The following is a 21,955-nucleotide window of genomic DNA, read 5'->3' as shown; positions in this document are numbered from 1 at the left end:
ATTGTCTTTTTAAATTCATCATGTATTTTGTATGTAGTAATTATATTCTTATCAGTTAGCTTTCTTTCATCATTGATGTATTTTACACAATTAACTTTTTTTCAAACCAATTATTTATATAAAATATAAATTGTTGGGCTGCAGAGATTGCTTAGTGGTCAAGGTGCTTGCCTGTTAAGCCCAAGGATCAAGGTTTAATTCTCTAGTACCCATGTGTGGTAGTATGAATAGATGGCCCCCAATAAATTCAGTTTTATATTGTTTGTAGTTAGCATCTGCAGCCACCTGGCTGGAGGCAGTGTCACTGGGTGGATCTTATGGTGTGGTGGTGAGTTTAGGATTTCAATCTGAAGATATGCAAAGTGTGCCTAGCAGGAGTTCCTGAAGTGTGGCTTTTTGGCTTTTAGCTTGTGCTTCTCTCTTTCTCTGCTTGGACCTGTAAAGGCAGGCCAGCTTCTTCTGCTATTTATGGAACTTCCCCTGGATCTATAGGCTTCAATAAACATACCTTCCTCCATAACTGTGCCTGCTCTGGAAATTCATCTCAGTGAACCTGAAGCTGTCTGCTATACCATGTAAGCCAGTTTCACAAGGTGGCACATGCATCGGGAGTTTGTTTGCAGTGGCTGGAGGCCCTGGCATGCCCATTCTCTCTCTCTCTCTCTCTCTCTCTCTCTCCCCCTCTTTCTCTCTAATAAATAAATAAAATAATTTAAAATATATAAAATTGGCTCATTATCACTAATTTTCAAATATCAGAGCTAAATTATTCTACAGATATATAAGTTACTAATGATTTTTATTTCATAATTTTATTATTTACTATCTCTAATACATCTAATATGTATTACCAATTTAAAATAATTTTTAGAATGATTATTCAACTTGAAATTCAGTTGCTAAATATGTTACTCACTCAGATCATTATAGGAAATATGGGAAAATCCAAAAAGGCTTTAGGATACCAAAGTAGATATTAATGGAGATGACTGAAAAAAATAACTTGGTTTAGGCTAATATTAGAGTTAATTTTCCCTTTGCATGTTTGTATGTTTGTTTTTTATTAGAAATTGGGGCAATGTACTAATATATATAAGTATTGAGCTCATGCACTTTAATTATAGGAGAGCTTATGTTCTATAAATATGGGAAACATAATTCCACTAATACAATTTTTTTTGTTTGTTTTGAGGTAGGGTCACACTCTAGCCCAGGCTGTCCTGGAATTCACTATGTAGTCTCAGGGTAGCCTTGAACTCTTGGTGATCCTCCTACCTCTGCCTCCCAACTGCTGAGATTAAAGGTGTGTGCCACTATGCCTGGCCACTAATACAATTTTTACAATGATAACTATCTAGTTTCCAAACATACAAATTGTAAACAAGACATAGGAAATTAGAAAAATATAAAAGGAAAGTCACAGGAATAGAAAGAGACAACACAGGCAACTGAGGTTAATAAATCCAGTAGTGACACCCACACTCCTGAGCATTAAGAAGATGAGGATCGAATCAGATGAAGATGTCAAAAGCTCCCTCAAAATACACACCTGTTGTGGAAAATATACATTGTGGAAGTTAAAGCCTACCCCATGTCAGTACAGCTTGACACTGTTCTCATGTTTATGAATGTGCTACACAGATTGACACTGAGTTCCTGATGAAATACTGAATTCTATTTAGAAGCCACGCTTTTCAAATCAAATATCTAGCACAGTTCAGAGAGATATGCATCCAAAATATTTGAACAGAAAGACATTCTTTGGAGCTTAATGCAACAAACCAATACTCTCTGGTCTCTAAACCTAGCTTTTTAGTGATGCCCTCTCTAAAAGCTTGAGAGAGAGAGAGAGAGAACATAGTAAATAGTTTGGTGTGGTCAAATAAGTATCAAAACTAGAAAGGAAAGCAAAGGTATGTTTCAGCTTGTCCTTTAGTAATATTATGCCTGAACGTTATGGAGAGATTTGAAAATTTCCATACAAATGTAAGCTCTAAATACAAAATTTGGTGAGCAATTATGCAAGGTTTCCTGCTTTCCACCTGACCTAGAAAATCAGGAATGCTTGGCCATGTATGCCCTACTCACTATACTCCACATATACCTCTTATTTTCTTTTAAAACCCTGTGATGTCTGATTAATGCGCATATGATCTTAAATGACTTTCATTCCTTGGCACATGGTAGTAGATACTTTGTTTTGATTATTTCCCAAGTCCATCATCATTTTCATAAAGCTACGCTGAACAAAAGCTAAAAATTTGATGATAACATGCATAAAGTTTAGGCTTTTTTCCACTTTTATTCATCTTTATCTGTGAAAGAGTCCCAGTGAATACTGTGAACATAGTGTCAATACCTCTTCCATTTCCTTCTTTTTAAACTTTTGCTCCAAACCCTTTAGAGTAACGACATATTTGTATGTAATTTTCTTTTATACTAGATTCTATCAATCGATGGATATTAGTTGGAGGACCATCAAAGAGGACACATAGTATTTCAGCAAAATTGCATATTGATTCTAAAGTGTTTTTTAACCTAGTTTGAATTATGCCTTAATATGATTCAAGGGTTCATAACCAAGTATAAAATTCAGCAAAAAGGCAATGCCACCAATTCACTTGTATTCTTAAAGTAATTTAGTAAAAAGCACTGATTTAAAATGTTGCCAAATTATCTTCTGTATATTTATGAATAACTCTAAAGTCAGTCAACTCTCATATATCAGTGGTAAAACTGTGCTTTGGTTCTCTGCTGGCCTGGATGTCTCGAGTGAGGTAACTAGGAGTGTATGATCACAGGACCAATCTATGGCAGCTTACATTTATAGGACAGGGATATCTAAGAACAGATCTTACAATTATTGTAAAATCTGATATTCCATGACTCTATACTGTGTGTCTGTCTGTTGAAGGATGGTGCAGCTGGAATCTTTATCAGCATATAGTACACGTCATACCTACGGAAATAGCATAATACTAAGACTGAAATGATTTCATTCTAGCCCAATGTAGAGTTTTCAGTTATATCCTTTGAGTACCTAACATAAATTATTAAAAGCAATGACAAATTTAATATTTAGTGAAATTTCAATCATTTTTCAAATAAAAGTCTTACTTTCTCTCTGCCTTGCATTGTATCAGATGTAGTGGTTACCAGGTTGTTACCAGAGAATGAGGAGACTGGTAGATAGATGAGGCTTGATTAGGTATTCCTAAAAAATGAATATTCTAGTTGGCTCTAACTCCCCCGGCTATAGCTAGTGAGTGCTGTGGACACTGACTTTCAGAAAGCTAGAATTCAACAACTTAATGAAGTTTATAATTTGGACACAAAGCATTACACAGGCAGGTGAAGATGTACTAATGAAAACTGCTGTATATCACTCCCATGCACTACTATCAAAAAACACACAAAGGATAGCTCCCATTACCTGTGGGGAAAGAACTACAAAGACAAATACCCGGAACTAGCTGATGTGCAAGGGTTCTGTCTTCATAGATCACTACCTACTTGAACTCTTGTGTCCATGGAATAATTTTGTATTTTCCTTATTAGGTGGGAAAATGAAATTTTTGTTTTGTTTTTGATGTAGGGTTTTGCTGTAGCTCAGGCTGACCTGGAATTTACTATGTGATCTCAGGGTGGCCTCAAACTCATAGTGATCCTCCTACCTCTGCCTCACAAGTGCTGGGATTAAAGGAGCACATCACCATGCCTGGCTCTCAATTTTTAGTATTTAAAGCAAAACTGAGTGAGGAATGGTGGTGAATGCCTATAATCCCAGCACTTGGGTAGTAGAGGCACGGGAGGATCGGCAGTTCAAGACATGTAGACCTACATAAAGGCCAGCCTGGGCTAATAAAATTGCCTTATTCAGCTAGTCAACGTCCCATACTGGCCTCTTGTCTATACTCTTTTGTTAACAAACAACTGTGTCCTTGGCCTACCGCTGCCTCTTGATTGGTTATTCCTTCTTAGGTGAAATAAAGGGGCTGAAGTAGATGAAAAACAAGTTGTATCCATGTCCAAAAAAAAAAAATATTGCCTTATTGTTTTCAGGTTGAACAATTTTCTGAGGAGGGGCAAGGAGGGATTTCTAATGTGCCAACTCAATGAAGCGTCAAGAGCTGTAGGAGCTCTGTGATAAACGTGTGCAGCCCCCACACACTAACCAGCCTCAAAAATGCCTTACCCATGGATGCACACAGCATTGCAGTATGGGAACATATTAGAACATCAGAAAACACCGGAGTACAGGCAACTACTAACTTGAGATTGTGCTATTCCCATGCACTCTCTCTATCTCTCTTTTTCTTTTTTCATTTTTGCATGCATGTACTATGAGTAGTTTGGTGTGTATGTGTGTGGTGTATGCACATGTGTGTACATGTAAATGTGCCCTGTTCGCATATGTGAAGAAGCCAGAAGAAATCTTGAGGATATTCCTACTTTCCTCATCTGTGTGGTTTCCTACCATTAACCCAGGGCTGCTATTTTCAGTAATGACTAGTGAGCCACTGGGAATTCTCCAGTCACTGCTCACTACAGGACTGGGGTTGCAGGCAACCTTGGCTATGCCCAGCTTTGTACTTGGGGGCTCAGGAATCACAGTCAAGGGGAATCAAGTCCTCTCAGGCCCTCATGAGTCTACCGCAAGCACCCTTATTGTCTGACCCATCTGTCTAGTTCTTTTTCTTTTCTTTTAATTAAAAAAAAATTCTTGCTAGGTTGCTTTGGCTGGCTCCAAAAAGCAGGTCTTATCTCCTGAGTAGATAGGATTACCTCTTCCTCCCTCCCTCCCTCCCTCCCTCCCTCCCTCCCTCCCTCCCTCCCTCCCTCTCTCCCTCCCTCCCTCCCTCCCTCCCTCCCTCCCTCCCTTTCTTCCTCCCTTCCTTCTTTCCTTCCTTCCTTCCTTCCTTCCTTCCTTCCTTCCTTCCTTCCTTCCTTCCTTCCTTCCTTCCTTCCTACCTTCCTTCCTTCCTTCCTTCTTCCTCCCTCCCTCCCTTCTTTCCTTTCTTTTGTTATTTCTTTTCACATAAATTTGTAAACATAAATAACTTTAAAAATTAATAGGGGACTGGGGAGATGGCTTACTGGGTAAGGTGCTTGCCTGCAAAGCCAAAGGACCTGGGTTTGGTTCCCCAGGACCCACGCAAGCCAGATGCACAAGTGGCATATGCATCTGGAGTTTGTTTGCAGTGGCTGGAAGCCCTGGTATGCCCATTCTCTCCCTCTCCCTCTCTCTCTCTTTCTCTTTCTCTCTGACTCTCTCTCTCAAATAAATAAATAATGAATAATAAAATTAATAGGTTTCTAGGAACTGAGTAGAAGCAGCTTCTCCCTTCCCGAAGCCTGTGCATTTGCTCTTGAAGAGGATCCTAGGAACAGAACTGAAAAGCCTCCCATGTAATCTAAAGCATTCATTTTACTCAAGAGGTCATTTTCCCTCCTGTCTGCTGAAGAGCCTTGCCAAGATCAGAAATCAGCAGCCGCCTGCACAAAGCACAGTCTGCTGGTGGCCAATTCCACGACCGTTCGGCTCTCTGGGCACCCATTTGACCTCTCCGCCCTTTGTGCAATCATTACAATGGATCTCTGGGAACTTCTAAAATCTAGTCTTGCTTCCAAATAGTTTTCTATGCTCGGATGTGCACTAAATGCAAAAGTGGTTTGACTGTGACACTGTTGAAACAGCTGATTCGTGGTGACAAAGCACGCTACTTTCTCCATTGGGGTAAGCTTGTGGCATGATTTCTCACATCTCAGAGATGGTTTAAAACTAAACAAACAGACGTACATTAAAGGTAAAGTCATTACCCAGAGCCTCCAGTTTGGAAAAAAAGGAATTAGGTTTTGCCAGTAAAAAATGGCTGTTTGTCAAAGGCTGACCTGGGATTGGCTCACATGAGCCACACTTGATTCTGCAGTACATGGCTCAAGTTGCTAGGTGATTTCACAGAGGGAAACAGAGGACTGATTGATGAGCTTAGTAACTGTTAAGAGATGGCAACATGCACATGCACAGAATAAGTCTGCCTGTCACAGCTGCTGTTTGTCTCTCAGAAAGTGACCTGAAGTAAATTCATGATTTAAAAAGAGAAGAAACAAAGTTCCTATGTAATTTTTTTAAATATTGTCTTGACCATGAGCGATGCTGATTGTTTTCCTGAGGTTAGAGGGTCTCACAGTTTCTAGTCTCAAACAACCTTTTCAAGAGTGGGTGACTCTATGTAAATTCTCCTTGGCCCACAGCCTGGCATGCAAATTCTGTTGCTGAGAATCACTTTGTTTTCAACAACCCTCAAAAAAAAGGGGGGGGGGCAAGAGGTCCTGGCAGTATGTGGCATGTGAGTTTGTTTTCACAATCATAGAAATCTTCTGTTTCCCAAAGTAACAGAGATTTTTTGAATTAGAATAGAACTTTTATTTGTAGATTTCTACATTGCATAGTATAAAAGACAGAAAATTTGGACCATAACATAAATGATTCCTCTAAATGTACCCTGGGCATTTCTCCACTACCACATATACTATCCTGTTAGTGAATATATTCAACAGAGTGTAAAGAACCCTGAAAACAGCAAACTAATTTACATAGTGATTATAATGCTGTTACTCTACCTACCTTGGTACATTCTTGGTACCTGACTGTATTTATAATATAGTAAGATACAGTAAAAACATCTTGGTTCTGCTTTTAGAAAAGTGCCCATAGTAAATGTATCATAAACCTATCTGACAGCAGTAAAGTAAAAAAAAAGAGAGAGAGAGAAAAAAGCACGGGCCACAGGCAAATACAAACTGCTGGTTCTTTATTTCAAGTTTTTTGTAGAAATATACAAGTCTGGTAAAGAATTAGAAAACTGTTTGATTCACAAAATGATCAACAAATGAAGATAGTTTCTGGAGTGCATTCTAAGCTGAATGGTAATCAAGTACAACATTTAATGGGCTTTCACTAGGTTCCTCTGGAGAACAAAGGTTCCCTTTGACAGTCTGACCACATTGCATCCACATTTGACAGTCTTAGCACTCTGCATCCACACCTTGACAGTCTCAGCACTCTGCATCCACACCTTGACAGTCTCATCACCCTGCAGCCTACCTTGACAGTCTCAGCACCCTGCATCCACACCTTGACAGTCTCAGCACTCTGCATCCACACCGTGACAGTCTCAGCACTCTGCATCCACACCTTGACAGTCTCAGCACTCTGCATCCACACCTTGACAGTCTCAGCACCCTGCATCCACACCATGACAGTCTCACACCCTGCATCCACACCTTAACAGTCTCAGCACTCTGCATCCACACCGTGACAGTCTCAGCACTCTGCATCCACACCTTGAGAGTCTCAGCACTCTGCATCCACACCGTGACAGTCTCAGCACTCTGCATCCACACCGTGACAGTCTCAGCACTCTGCATCCACACCGTGACAGTCTCAGCACTCTGCATCCACACCTTGACAGTCTCAGCACTCTGCATCCACACTGTGACAGTATCAGCACTCTGGATCCACACCTTGACAGTCTCAGCACTCTGCATCCACACCTTGACAGTCTCAGCACTCTGCATCCACACCTTGACAGTCTCAGCACTCTGCATCCACACTGTGACAGTCTCAGCACTCTGCATCCACACCTTGACAGTCTCAGCACTCTGCATCCACACCTTGACAGTCTCAGCACTCTGCATCCACACCGTGACAGTCTCAGCACTCTGCATCCACACCTTGACAGTCTCAGCACTCTGCATCCACACCTTGACAGTCTCAGCACTCTGCATCCACACCGTGACAGTCTCAGCACTCTGCATCCACACCGTGACAGTCTCAGCACTCTGCATCCACACCTTGAGAGTCTCAGCACTCTTCTTCCACACCTTGACAGTCTCAGCACTCTGCATCCACACCGTGACAGTCTCAGCACCCTACATCCAAACTGTGACAGTCTCAGCACTCTACATCCACACCGTGACAGTCTCAGCACTCTGCATCCACACCGTGACAGTCTCAGCACCCTGCATCCACACCTTGACAGTCTCAGCACTCTGCATCCACACCTTGACACTATCAGCACTCTGCATCCACACCTTGACAGTCTCAGCACTCTGCATCCACACCTTGACACTATCAGCACTCTGCATCCACACCTTGACACTATCAGCACTCTGCATCCACACCTTGACACTATCAGCACTCTGCATCCATACCTTGACAGTCTCAGCACTCTGCATCCACACCGTGACAGTCTCAGCACTCTGCATCCACACCGTGACAGTCTCAGCACTCTGCATCCACACCTTGACAGTCTCAGCACTCTGCATCCACACCTTGACAGTCTCAGCACTCTGCATCCACACCTTGACACTATCAGCACTCTGCATCCACACCTTGACAGTCTCAGCACTCTGCATACACACCTTGACAGTCTCAGCACTCTGCATCCACACCGTGACAGTCTCAGCACTCTGCATCCACACCGTGACAGTCTCAGCACTCTGCATCCACACCTTGACAGTCTCAGCACTCTGCATCCACACCTTGACAGTCTCAGCACTCTGCATCCACACCTTGACAGTCTCAGCACCCTGCATCCACACCTTGACAGTCTCAGCACTCTGCATCCACACCTTGACAGTCTCAGCACTCTGCATCCACACCATGACAGTCTCAGCACTCTGCATCCACACCGTGACAGTCTCAGTACTCTGCATCCACACCTTGACAGTCTCAGCACTCTGCATCCACACCTTGACAGTCTCAGTACTCTGCATCCACACTGTGACAGTTTCAGTACTCTGCATCCACACCTTAACAGTCTCAGCACTCTGCATCCACACCTTAACAGTCTCAGCACTCTGCATCCACACCTTGACAGTCTCAGCACCCTGCATCCACACCGTGACAGTCTCAGCACTCTGCATCCACACCTTGATAGTCTCAGCACTCTGCATCCACACTGTGACAGTCTCAGCACTCTGCATCCACACCTTGACAGTCTCAGCACTCTGCATCCACACCGTGACAGTCTCAGCACTCTGCATCCACACCTTGACACTCTCAGCACTCTACATCCACACCTTGACAGTCTTAGCACTCTGCATCCACACTGTGATCTGCTTGTGTTGAAAATCTTCCAGGTTTCTTTATTTACTGCTTAGTTTAATAATTTGTAGATGCTGTCAAATTATCAGACAGTAGAGTGGGAAAAGTAGGAAAGTGAGATTTCTTTTCTAATTAAATGTGTTGGCACACTGAAACTTTTGAGAAGTATTTTTCTCATCTACTTTTTAAAACATTATCATGTAACTTAAGTAAGATTGTTTATTTGTATCTTAAAAGATGAATACTTTAATTATAACTTCTCAAGTCATTCATTTTCATAGCTATTTGCACAATAACGTTAACTATATATTATTTTCAGGCAAACTAACTTTTTTGTCACGACTACAGAAATTACGTCAAGTATCTTCTACAATTTCCTTCTTATTATACTCTCTCCCCTGTTTATAGTCCACAGACACATTCCATGTGTGCTAACCTTTTTATTCCAGGACAATTTTCTTAACCAAGTGGACAACTTAAAGAATGAATCAATAAACATTAAAGGACACAGATACACATGCACATACACTATACACTATAAACTAAATACTTCAATGGCTACATCATCAGATGACAGGAATTTATATTTTATTGTTTTTGTATATTAGTATGAGAATTATATGTAGCTGGATATAACATATTGTACACATGCAGAATATGTGTCACATATCTATATCACAAAATATTTGTTTATTTAAATCAGAAAATTGGAGATCATATGTCAGTTGTCCATGGTAGTACTTCGCAGCTCCAAAATGTTAACAGTATAAACCAGAGAGTACTTTTTTACTTCCTCACTGCAAATCTCCTATAATTTCAGAAACTGTGTTCCTTGCCAACAGCATGCAAAACAAACAACAAATAAACAAAGTAAAGGACTCTAAAATCCTCTTACACAGCTCCCCGCTGTCAAGGCATTAGGAAGAACTCAGCCTTCTTCATCAGGATCACGTTCTTATCAGCCACCCAACCCACCTGGCAGAGTACTTACTGAACACCTTGACAAGTGTAGGTGCCTCGAACACGTTGTCCTCAGTCACTAGCATGCACACAAATCTCCTTTCATCACTGATCTTTGCATTGCTGATAGACAAAGTGTAGTTTTCTGAGAGGCTCAGTCTGTCTCTGTATTCAGGTACATCGTCATACTGCACATTTTTCTTTGTAGAGGACCTGAAGGCAATGAATACTGGAGATCCATCAGGCTTTTCCTAAAAACGAAAATAGCAATACATTATAAACAGAGACTTTCTGATGTTTTAGGGTTGAATTTAGATTATTAACACTTCCTGGCCATATTATTCTACCAATATATACACATGTAATTTTTATCCAAAAACAATAATTTAGAGTAACAAGTTCACATAAATCTTTGCTTTAAAGAAACTCACTCTCCACATGAAGACAAGCAATAGGTTGCTTTAAATGGGTGAAAATGAAAGAACACAGCTTTAAGAATCTGGGCTCTTGTCATACCTGTGAGACAAAATCAGTGGTCATTTTGAAATGGATAAAGGCTAATCTTGGTTAATGTAAAACTATAAAAAGGAAAAATAAGCATAAATGTACAAAATAATGTTAAGGAAACTGCTATGATGAGCACATATTTACTGCTCTAAGTGTCCTGGGCACTTATAATTGGCATATTCATTGATGTAATCCCTATGCTTTAAGTGTTCACAGCTGGCAGCTGGCATTGATATGGTGACAGACACATCACAACCTGGGATGGTTAGATTCAGGGGTCTCCCATAAACTTGTGTGAATGCTGGGTTCCTAGCTTATGGAGATTTGGCATTGATGCCTCCAGGAGGCAGTGTATTGTTGGGGGTGGGCTGATGGGTATGATTGCCAGTTTCCTCTTGCCAGTGTTTGGCACACTCTCCTGCTGATGTTGTCTGCCTGGTGTTTCCCAGGAGCTGATGTCCACCCTATGCTCATGCTATTATTTTCCCCTCCCATCATGGTGCTTCCCCTCAAGTCTGTAAGCCAAAATAAACCCCTTTTTCCCACAAGCTGCTCTTGGTCAGGTGTCTTCCAACAGCAATGCGAACCTGACTGCAGCAGTAATGTTGGTACCAAGAAGTGGTGTCAATTTGCTGATGGACACCTGACTGTGTGGCTTTGGCCTTTTGGAACTGATTTGCAGGAGAATGTGGAAAGATTGGAAACCATGGCCTAAGAGACACCTTGCAGTGCTGTAAGTACTGCTTGATGGACTATTCTGGTCAGAGTTGGAAAACCTGAATGCAGTAAGAAGACTGTGGGATTTGGCTTATGAGGGTGAAAAAGAGCTTTGCCTGGCCTGGGCTACATGCAGTTTGTGTGAGAAACTTGTTGTTATGCTTATGTACTGAGAATTTGTACAGGGTTGCGTTGCATAGGCTGGTGTGAGTAGAGGTATATGGCACAGAAAAAAAAAAAAAAAATCTTTGGCCCAAACTGCTGCCTGTTCAGCTGTAATTGTACAAGAGATTACACCCACTGAGATTGGGCCAGCTGACTTGCATTGGGACAATTTAGTCTAAAATGAGGCTGACCCATCTTTAATTATCTCACAAAGCTGTTGAGAAAATAAAATGTAGTGAATTTGAAAAAAAAATGCATGATATAATTTAGTATTCTATGAAGGTTCAATTACAAAAAAACATTAGTGGGGATTACAATTTGTATTTATGAAAATGTGTTAGTTTCATAAATATATCATATATGTATATAATATAAATGGAACATAACATTTTCCTTAAAATTTATCTGTTTCATTATGTGCTATCAGTATAACTTAAGTTTCTATACCCATACTCTTTCACAATAAATAATAGTTATTACTCAATGTTCAAGCATTTAGTTAAGTGTCCCACACTTTCTTTGGACTATCTGTGCAGTGTCAAGTGGGCTTAATACTCTTATCAACACTTCAGAATTAAATGACAATATTAATTTGCAGATTAGCCAGTCAGGGTCACATCTGGTAGGGTGAGCTCTCACAGTTCCCTGCTGGTAAGTCTCAGGAGAGTTGAGGTTTGAGCTCGGCGCCCTGGCCTTGCTGGTTTCACCTTCTGGAGAGTAAGACTCTTTGAAAAAAACATACACCCTTTGATCATAAGCTTAAGCATGTTTGCCAAAATGTTTCTGCGGAATGTTACCCCTGCAAGGGGATATCTGAGGGAAAAGCATAAGTTCAAACAAATCCCACAAATGAACCAAATAATGTTCTCATACAATCATAATAGTATAATATCAAAAGGAATATTTTTGTTTGTTTGTTTATTTTTTCAAAGAGTCTTACACTAGGTCAGGCTGACCTGGACTTCACTATGCAGTCTTAGGGTGGCCTTGAACTCACAGCAATCCTACCACCTCTGACTCCCTAGTGCTGGGATTAAAGGCATGCGCTACCATGCCTGGCTTTCATAATGAATCTTAACACATGGAAGTGTCTGACGGATATAGTAATCAAGAAATAGTTCGTAAATTATACAGCCATCATGTACTTTCACTATATATACCATGAAATGTTCAAAAAGCTAGGGAAACTTTACTATTGTTTCTCACACACTCACACACATACATATACACACACATATGCACACATGTACACACACATAAACACACATACATACACACACATACACATATACACATAAACACACACACACACACACACACACACACACACACACACACACACACACCACACTGCCATGGTTTTCCTGTTCCCTGTGGTCCAGCATTGCGAAATCTTGACATCCAGTATGTTTTGTTGACCTGGGTTCAATGAAGCCCTTTTTTTTTTTTTTTTTCTAATCAGTTATATAGACCACCATATATACCAACTCATCCACCTCATGATCTTTAATTTCTAGACCCATCAACCCTCTATTCCTGAGGAAATATGAGGAAGCATGAAAGTGATGGATAAACTCAACCCTGTTAAATGTAAACATGACCTGTAGCATCAGGATACAGCTATGAGGTGGAGCACCAGAAGCAATTTTGTAAGGCTGAGTGCCAATGTCCAGAGAGTCCTGAGTGTACTGGATACTGGCTCAGGAACCATCCAGAGCAACTGCAGGAAGGCTGCCACCCCTGCCAAGCTCAGTCCTACGTGCCTGAGACGGCACCCTGGAACTCTGACTTGCCCTTTGCCATAGCACTTGAGGATGAAGCCTTCACAGGGTGACAGTCTAAGAACTGTGTGGCTATTAGATGCATTTGTTACATAAACAAAAAAATTATTGATATATTAATGTATCTATTCTCCATACATTGGTGTGCATGGATGAATCTTGTCCACATATCAATATAACACTCACATTTAAATGCAATAAAATAGTTTTGTTGTAAAACTGGAGGCAATTCACCAAGTTCCAGGCAGGTCACACTTACGTATTTCCATTTGCCAAACATGAGGTTCTGAGGTACATCGAGTCGGCAAGGCATGATAATGGTGTCCCCATATGCTGAATTTACAGTGTACCATCCAAGGCCTTTAGAAAAAGAGAAGAGGAGAGAGACTTTAAGTGTTTTCTGCACAAGGGCAGAGCAGAATTTGAAAGTGACTGGACCATCTGCTTTACTGCATTGTATAGGAAGATATTCCCAAGAAATGCTGGACCACATTGAAAACAGAAACACTCAAAAATGGCAAAATAGCTTTAAATATGTTTTTTTAAAAAATTGACAGTATCCCTAAATTTATCTCTAGGAAAATTAAAAATAATTATCAAAAACTGAAAAATAATATAAGCAAGAATAAAACTAAAATTTATTTTATGGGTAAAAATTAGCTTTCAAGTAGCCTATCTTACAGGCTAAAATACTAACTTGAATTTAGCTAGGCATAAAATAGTAACATAGTAAAGTTTATACTATTAAAATTCCTCATAAGGTACCTATTGCATTTGTTGAAATCAATTTAATATAAATTATAATTTGCTACTATCACACAGAAAATTTGACAGGTTGTTTATTTATTCATTTTCTTTTGAGGCAGGGTCTCATTGTCACTTGGTCTGACTTTAAACTCATGGTGATCCTCCTACCTTAGACCCCGGGGTGATGGATTAATGGTGTGTCCCACCACACCTGGGGTTATTTAATTCTTTATTGAAAAATATAAGCAATAACCAAATAAAACATGGAAATGAAAATTTTTCATAGGAACACAAAAGTGTCCATATATTTGCATACTCATAATTATACATATTCATAGTTGAAAAAAACCTTAAGATTTTGCAGACACAAGAAGGTAAATACCAAGTTTTTTTTTTTTTTCCAGTCATCCTGAGAAGAGACAGCACAGTCTGTAAAATGCTTGTCTTACAAGCATGAAGACTGGGTTGGACCTCCAGAAGCCCCAGACAAAACCAGGCGTGGTGGTGTGTGTTGCTAATTCCAGTACTGACTAGGTGGGGAGACAGGTGGTCCCTGAGGCTTCCTGGCCAGCCTTTCCAGCCTGCTGGGCAAACTCCAGGCCAGAAAGAAACCCTGTCTCAAAGAAGATGGAAGGAATTACTGAGGAATGACACTTGAGGTTGTCCTATTACTCACATGCACGCACGCGCGCACACACACACACACACACACACACACACACACACACACACACACACACGCCGCCAATATATGGGTACAAATCCCCATGTAAATCAACCCAAAAGTAGAATATCAAGAATTCGAGAGTAGACAAGGAAGGGTAGAAGATGGTGTGGAAGGATATTTGACGTTGCATCTCAGAATACAGATACAAGGAAGAGCTCCTTCTGCTGCACAGCCCGATAAATGAGCCAGAGTGCTGAACTTCCTGTTGCAAACTCCATGAAGACCCAGGAGAGGAGAACCATGGCTTCAGTATAGAGCAGTGAGGAGGAGATGGTCACACAGAACCACGATCTCAGCGGTATGCGCTGGGCACGTCTATTGAAACTTCACACTGTGCTCCATGAAGATGTTGCTCTTTTGTAAATTTGTTTTGTTTGTACTTATTTATTTGACAGTAACAGATAGAGAGAGAGAGAGAGAGAGAGAGAGAGAGAGAGAGAGAGAGAGAGAGAGAGAGAGAGAGAGCGAGAGAGAGAGAGAGAGAGAGAGAGCGAGAGAATGGACATACCAGGGCCTCCAGCCACTGCAAATGAACTCCAGACGCATGTGCCACCTTGTGAATCTGGTTAACGTAGGACCTGGGGAACCGAGCCTCGAACCGGGGTCCTTAGGCTTCACAGGCAAGCGCTTAACCGCTAAGCCATCTCTCCAGCAGCAAAGATGTGACATTTATGTGCTTACTTCAAAGGAGACTCCTCTGCCACTGACATTGGCAATCATTATTGGGACGCACTACAGATACGTTACCTTATTTTTCTTACAAATATTTTTTAATTTAATTTTTATAATTGAGCATCTATTAAGATATGTGTATAGACTGTGAACAAGCTATTTTTTAATCTGTAGAGGATACACACACACATACATACATATGTAAATACACACATACGTAATTGAAATTTCGTCCACCAGGTGGAGCTAGAGGGTAAAGCTAAGGCAATCTGCCACACAAAACTGAAGAAACAGGAAATCGGTGTCGGTGTGGGGTGCAGGCACATCCCCACGGGTCCCCATTAATTACAATATGTACAAACACTTCATACTGGGGTAAGAGTCATTAATGTTAGTAAAGAACAAACGTGATGAAATTCCTGTTCCAGCGTTCAGTCATGTAAGAAGCCTAGCCCCCTTTAAACACTGTGTGCCTGTGAATAAAACCATGAAGATCAAAGGACACCCCTCAGGTAGATATGTGGGATGAAACTCATTTCCAGAATTTTTATCACCGTTAAGACACAGAATATAGAATGGAAGAGGTGAAAATGTATCTACACTTGCTATTTAAGAAAGAAGGCATACAAAAATATTTATCATATGCCCAGCGTCATAATAAAACTGCTTTAATAAATTCACATTGCGTAATGTCCTTCATGCAGTAAACATTACTCCTTTTAACTTCAAAGTTTAAGAAGTCAGAATATTGTAGGGGGAAATGGATTCTGAGACTTTTTTGTCTTTTTAAAAATTTTTATTGAGAATTTTAATATTAAATATAATTTGATCATAATCACCTCTCCTCTTATCCTGAATCCTTCCAACACTCCATTCCATGGAATCCTTTTTTCTGTCCAGGTAATCCCTCTTCCACTTCCATGTCTCACTCTCCCCCTTCCTTCCACCAGCTGGGTTAGAATGCTAATGTGTTCAATATTATGCAAATCTTATGAGGGTAGCAGCCGGTCACGAATAGTGTCACCCCAAGTATTCCTCCTCACCCTCTGACTTTACCATCTTTCAAGATTTTCCCTGGGCCTTAAAGGGCACGGCAGAGGTGTTATTGAACTCTCAAGAGACTCTTGTTCTCAGCATTGTGTTAAGCTTTGAGTCACCACAGCATCCACAATCATCTCCAAAACTGTGTTTCCCTGGCAAGTGGTGAGATCAGCATTATTGTTCTTTGCACCACCTTCTCTGTAATGTCCCCTGAGCCCTGGAAGGTGTGACAGAGTCGTCCTGTCCAGTGTGGAGTGTTACTTCTTCCTTTACGAGCCTTGTGTTAAGCCTCTGTAACCCAAAGTGAGAAAAGCATTAAGCTATGAGCATAAACATAAGCCTTTAGGGGAATTTGCCAGGTAAAATATATTAGTTTAGCCGAAGTAGAGGAGCGTCTTCTCTCCGGGAGCCTATGACCATCCGAGCTGTAGGCTTTGGACTTGGTGCTCCCAAAACTTATGTGCCTCTGTTGCACCCGCTGACACATCTTCCCTGGCTAGTTGCTTGTGTAGCTTCCAGGTTTCACTGCTTGTCAAGGCTATTGATGAATTATTCCCCAGCACTCTTCAATACTCATAACAAATCAGTGGTGGTTACTCTTCTCCTCTCCCCTCCTCTCCTCCCCTGCTTTCTCCTCTCTTCTCCCCCATCTCTGTCTCTTTACAGTACTTAGGGTTAAACCTACAGCCTCATGAATCCTAGACCAAGATTCTACCACTGAGCCATATCCCTAGTACTACTAATGGACGTTTAGCTATGTTGTCATGGAAATGCCAATAACATTGAGGCAACTGCTCTTGTTCATGATACAGTACTGGCTCCTATATTAGGCTCCTGTATTGGAAGTACCACCATAGGCTTTAAAACAAGGCCAGGCATAGATGAAAGTCAGCCAAGTTTTAGGAAGCATTTAGCAATTCCATGTTCCGTTTTGTCGTTTTCATCACTTTATAGAAAGACCTCTGACTATCACGATGAACTGTTTGGATACCTTCCATTGTTCACGTATATGGGCTTTGCTATCGTTATCAGCTTCTTCTGGGATAAAGCACTTGACCCAAAGCAGCTGATGGAAGCAGAGGTGTTTATTTTGGCTGTGGTCTTGACGGGAAGCTTCACCACAGCAGGGGAGAGCATGGCATGCACTCAGGCAGGACATCACCTCTGCCACTCCAGGGGCAACATCTTAACATGAGAGTGAGCCAACTAACCCTGGCAAGCTAAGGTCCAGTAGATCTGAAAATCTACACCCCCCAACACGACTGAAGGTGCCACCAGTTGGGGAGCAAGCACTCATGACAGCTTGTGGGGGAGCCTGACGCAGCCACTTCAGACATGTGTCCTAATCATCTCCCGTCACCGTAAAAGTGCTGAGGGTGTCTCCCAGGTTGGCCAAGGAGTCAGGAAGCTTCCAGAGCTTAGATGCAAATGAGATGGATCTTTTACTGAGTAAAGGAAAATATGAAAAGTTCTCTTCTAAACTGAGGATGAGTTTGCTGCTCATTCTCAGAGTCCAATTTTTCTACTCATTATAGAAAACTGACATGCCAGGCACACATCACATTTCATCACAGGTTTTAAAGCTGCATGACTCTTCAACTATATACTGTGTTATAGTCAGCATAAAGGCACACTTACAAAGGAGAAGGAGCCATGGATTTGTAAACTTTCCATCTCCAATAACAGTGCCTCTCATTTAATGAGTGCTTAACAAAATGATTTCTCACTGGAATGTGTTCTGTGCTATATGGAAGTGTCCCTTCCATTTTGGTGATCAAGTTAACAACTTTCAAAATCACAGAGGATTTGATGACAGTGGAAGTTTGAGAGCCTCTGGTTCTCACTGTGTATGTTAAAGGCAGCCACATACTATCTCACATGTGTAGAGGGCCTGGATCATGCCTCATTATACACTTTCTGTCACGAGGAGGCACAACAGAAAGGTAAACACATTTTACAGTAGCTCATGGATGGATCTCCAAGTGATGATGTGCTTTTCTTCCCTTCAGACTGAGGAATGTTTGTGCTCACGGATTTGCAAACGGTACAGGAGCATGACCACAAAGCACAGAGGATTTCTTCTTTCAGTTCTTTTGAACAGTGGCATCTTGTAGTGAAAAGTTTAAATCTAGAATCAGCCAGGACAGGATTCTGAAGTGCAGACCACACAAAGGAAACATGACGTAGGGTAAGAATGAGGACGACACGAGAAAGACCAATAGTCGCACGCTGTAACACTGTCCTGCAGATCGAGGGTGGGACACAGCAGCTGGGCGGTATGAGGAGCCACAGCTGGGCTTACTTTAGAATCAACTCCAAGTTTTCTGTAGTCATCAGCCCTTCTCTTCTGGAAGGAGCCTGTGACTCTGAGGCTCATCTGGTAGAAAGATGCAAGGTCTGCTTCCGCGGTAGAGTGAACATCTCTGACCCCCTAGGGATAAAGTGACTACAAAGACCACTATGATTTGGTGACGAATTAGCATCCTAATTTCTAGAGACATCTTAATCTTTGAGTTGAAGTGGCAGGAAGACCCAAAGCACCTGTCACCCTGAATTATTCTGTCTGTACATTTCACGGAACAAAGGTCTTTTATCTTTGAATTAAGAAATCTGAAAATTGAGGATGGAGAGATGGCTTAGCCGTTAAGCGCTTGCCTGTGAAGCCTAAGGACCCTGGTTCAAAGCTCAATTCCCCAGGACCCACGTTAGCCAGATGCACAAGGGGGCGCATGCATCTGGAGTTCATTTGCAGTGGCTGGAGGCCCTGGTGCACCCTTTCTCTCTCTCTCTCTATCTGCCTCTTTCTCTCTCCGTCTGTCACTCTCAAATAAATAAAAATAAACAAAAATTTAACAGAAAAGAAATTGAAAATTGAGTTTAGCTTCTTAGAATTATCTTATAAATTTCTCCCTGTAAAATTAGTTGGCTAAATGGTTAGTAGTTTCGTAGTCTATGAGTGATTGAGCACAACTGAAAATGTAGAGTGCCTCAATGAGACGAAATGTGGAACGTAAACCAACAGGAAGTGCTCGTTCATGCATTTGTGCTTTACTATGTGGCCATGTCATATCTGCACATGCACATGCAACATCTTAACTGGGCTGGAACCATTTAGATTCAATGTATTTTATTTATTTTAATATTTTCATGAACTACTATTGCTATCAAAATGCTTTGACATAAAATAAGATATAGAACTGTTCACGTTTAAGAAGCAATGTATAATTAAAGCACTTTTTACAAAGTGTTATTAGCCAAAAATAATAAACAATAGAATTATAAAGAAAATAAAATTAAGAAAGCAAATAATAAGCAAAACCTCTTGACTGAATAATTCTGACACAAAGAATCTTGAGGAAGTGACCATAAAGCACAAACCAGTTATACTCGTGTATCTTGTATAACAGGCAGTTCAAACGAAGCGTTAATAGAGCTACAGAGTTGTTGTTGAGTAAACAGTTTTGATTTCCAGTTGAAATGCCATGTATCAGTATATGAATTTTCCCCATGTAAATCAACTCAAAGGTCAAAGTCACGATTCTCGTTGCACTGAGGACATACAGACATCTGAACTGGGTAGCTTTACACTGACGTTCTGCTGTCGCCTTCTATGCAGAAGAATCTGCTTTTGTGATCTGTAATTTAGCAAGCTAATGATTCCTTTTTGCCCTGACCTTTCAATAGCATCATCCTCCCTAAAAGCCCTGTCGGAGCTTGGTAGCTCCGTTAGATGCCATAAAAGGGTTAACTGCAATCATCAATGGCTCAGAGGTCATGGCATAGGAACTTATTTCCAGTTTCACAGAAATTTCAGGTAAGAAAAAAAAGCTAAGAAAGCTGAGGCCACCCCGAGGGGCTTCCTGGAAAGGCACGCACAGGGACCCTAGAGAGGAATGCTTCGGAGGTTCCTGGTTGTAGCCACCATGACCACGTTCCAAGCCACTAAGGATTTTGTCCTGCGGGGTGTAACTCCGACCCCTAGCAAGATTCCTGTCCGCACTCCTAGATGCCCAGATAACCCCGCAATCAAGCCTTACCAGGATGCTCGTGGCTCCCAGAACCCCTATCCACCGACTGGGCCCTGCCAGGTCTTCCTGCTTCTCAAGGCTGCAGGGACCAGGACCTCGAGGTCGAACTGTGGGTCTCCAGGGGAAGGAGACTGCGATTCCACCCTCACGACCTTCCTTTCACCCTTCCGCCCACCCCAGCTTAAAGGAGGTAGGAAGAGAGACGTGTGGCAACAGCTGGACTAAAGTGAGCCAGGCCTCAAGATTCCTCCTGGAAACCCCAGCTCAGCCTGCTTCCTGAAGGAGAACACGAAGTCGCTTCTCACTCAGATGAAGGGGGAGGACCTCTCCTGGGTCTGGCCCAGCGAGTACCATTAAGAGAAACTCAAGAGATAACACAAACCAAGGACCGTGTTGGCTCCCATCTCATGCCCTCTCCTGTCCCTGTGGCCCAGCCTGTGCCTGGCCGTGTGGTACCACCTTCTATCACCCGCCCATCACCCTTTGGAAAGGCTCAGCGTGTAACTCCCCCAGGCCCAGCAGCGACCTCATATTCCTTGTTGTGGCGTCTCCCCAATCGACCCCAAGCCCAGTTCACACCCATCTAGTCAACCCCCAAAGTCCAGAAGGCCCAGTGGTTAAGTGGCCTCTCCCCTCAGTCCTGCCCAGAAGAGCCTGCCCTGCCCTGCCTGGGGGCAGACTGCTGTGAGGGTGTTTGACCAGGACAGGTTGCAGGAGGAACCTGGGAAACCAGGGGCAAGTACTTCTTAACCTCCAAGAGCTAAAGATGCAGCGCATCAGTATCCCGCAGCCCCTCTTGCGACAGGAGGTGGAGGGCAGGCCGTAGGGGAGTGTGTCCCTTTTGATGGACGCTCCCCTCTGGATGTGGTTGAACTTCAGCCCCTGCTGGCTGACATTTCTAGAACTCTGAGTACTCCACAACATAATTCTGAAACTTCTCACCTTCCTGGGCTGTCAAAGCACAGTGGCTTACAGAGCCCTGCCTTGCGGAGCAGTGTGTGGAACCACAGCCCTGCCAGGGGTTGAAGGCTGAGGTGGCTCAGGCCTGCTCTGCCGCAGAGCCGGGGCCCATGGAGCCCCGCTGTAGGGCTGGACGGGAACCTCCCTCCCCGGAACAGGCTGAAGTACCAGGTCCCTCCCCTCCGGCACAGCCTGGACCCCCTGAGGCCTGCCATAAGGTAGAGCCTCTGAGGGCATCAGTTGCCCACTCCCTTAAACCTAAAAGCCCAGAGTCCAGCTCAAAAGACTGCTGCAATCAGGGGCCTCTGGCAACCACCAGCCTGACCTTCTCTTTCCAAAGTCCACTCTGTGCCAGGCCCCCTGTCCACTCACTTCAGCCTCTGAGGCCCCAGACAGGCCAGTCAGGAGGCCCTTCTGGATGACCAGTGTGCTTTCTACACCAGCTGAACCCCTCCTCCAGGGCCCACCCAAGTCAGCACCAACCCCGTGGCCATGATGCTTGAATGGCAAGATTCCCTGCGTTTCATTCCAGTTGGTT

At 42.4% G+C, this 21,955-nt stretch overlaps 1 protein-coding gene across 3 annotated transcripts in view; it reads right to left on the bottom strand.

Moving 5' to 3' along the window:
- Positions 1 to 21,955, bottom strand: part of Alcam (activated leukocyte cell adhesion molecule) — a 199,802-nt gene that overhangs the window by 44,073 nt on the left and 133,774 nt on the right. For all 3 annotated transcript variants that reach the window (XM_004670447.2, XM_045147417.1, XM_045147416.1), the window contains exons 2-3: positions 13,502 to 13,602; positions 10,104 to 10,323 (exon numbers count right to left, since the gene is read on the bottom strand). In XM_004670447.2, coding sequence (XP_004670504.1) covers positions 10,104 to 10,323; positions 13,502 to 13,602 — 321 coding nt within the window. The remainder of the gene's footprint in view (positions 1 to 10,103; positions 10,324 to 13,501; positions 13,603 to 21,955) is intronic.

The sequence above is a fragment of the Jaculus jaculus genome, chromosome 4, assembly GCF_020740685.1.
Source record: "Jaculus jaculus isolate mJacJac1 chromosome 4, mJacJac1.mat.Y.cur, whole genome shotgun sequence".
Lineage (NCBI taxonomy): Eukaryota > Metazoa > Chordata > Mammalia > Rodentia > Dipodidae > Jaculus > Jaculus jaculus.
The sequence above is the reverse complement of the archived record's forward strand: the minus strand, read 5'-3'. Positions and strand labels throughout refer to the sequence as shown.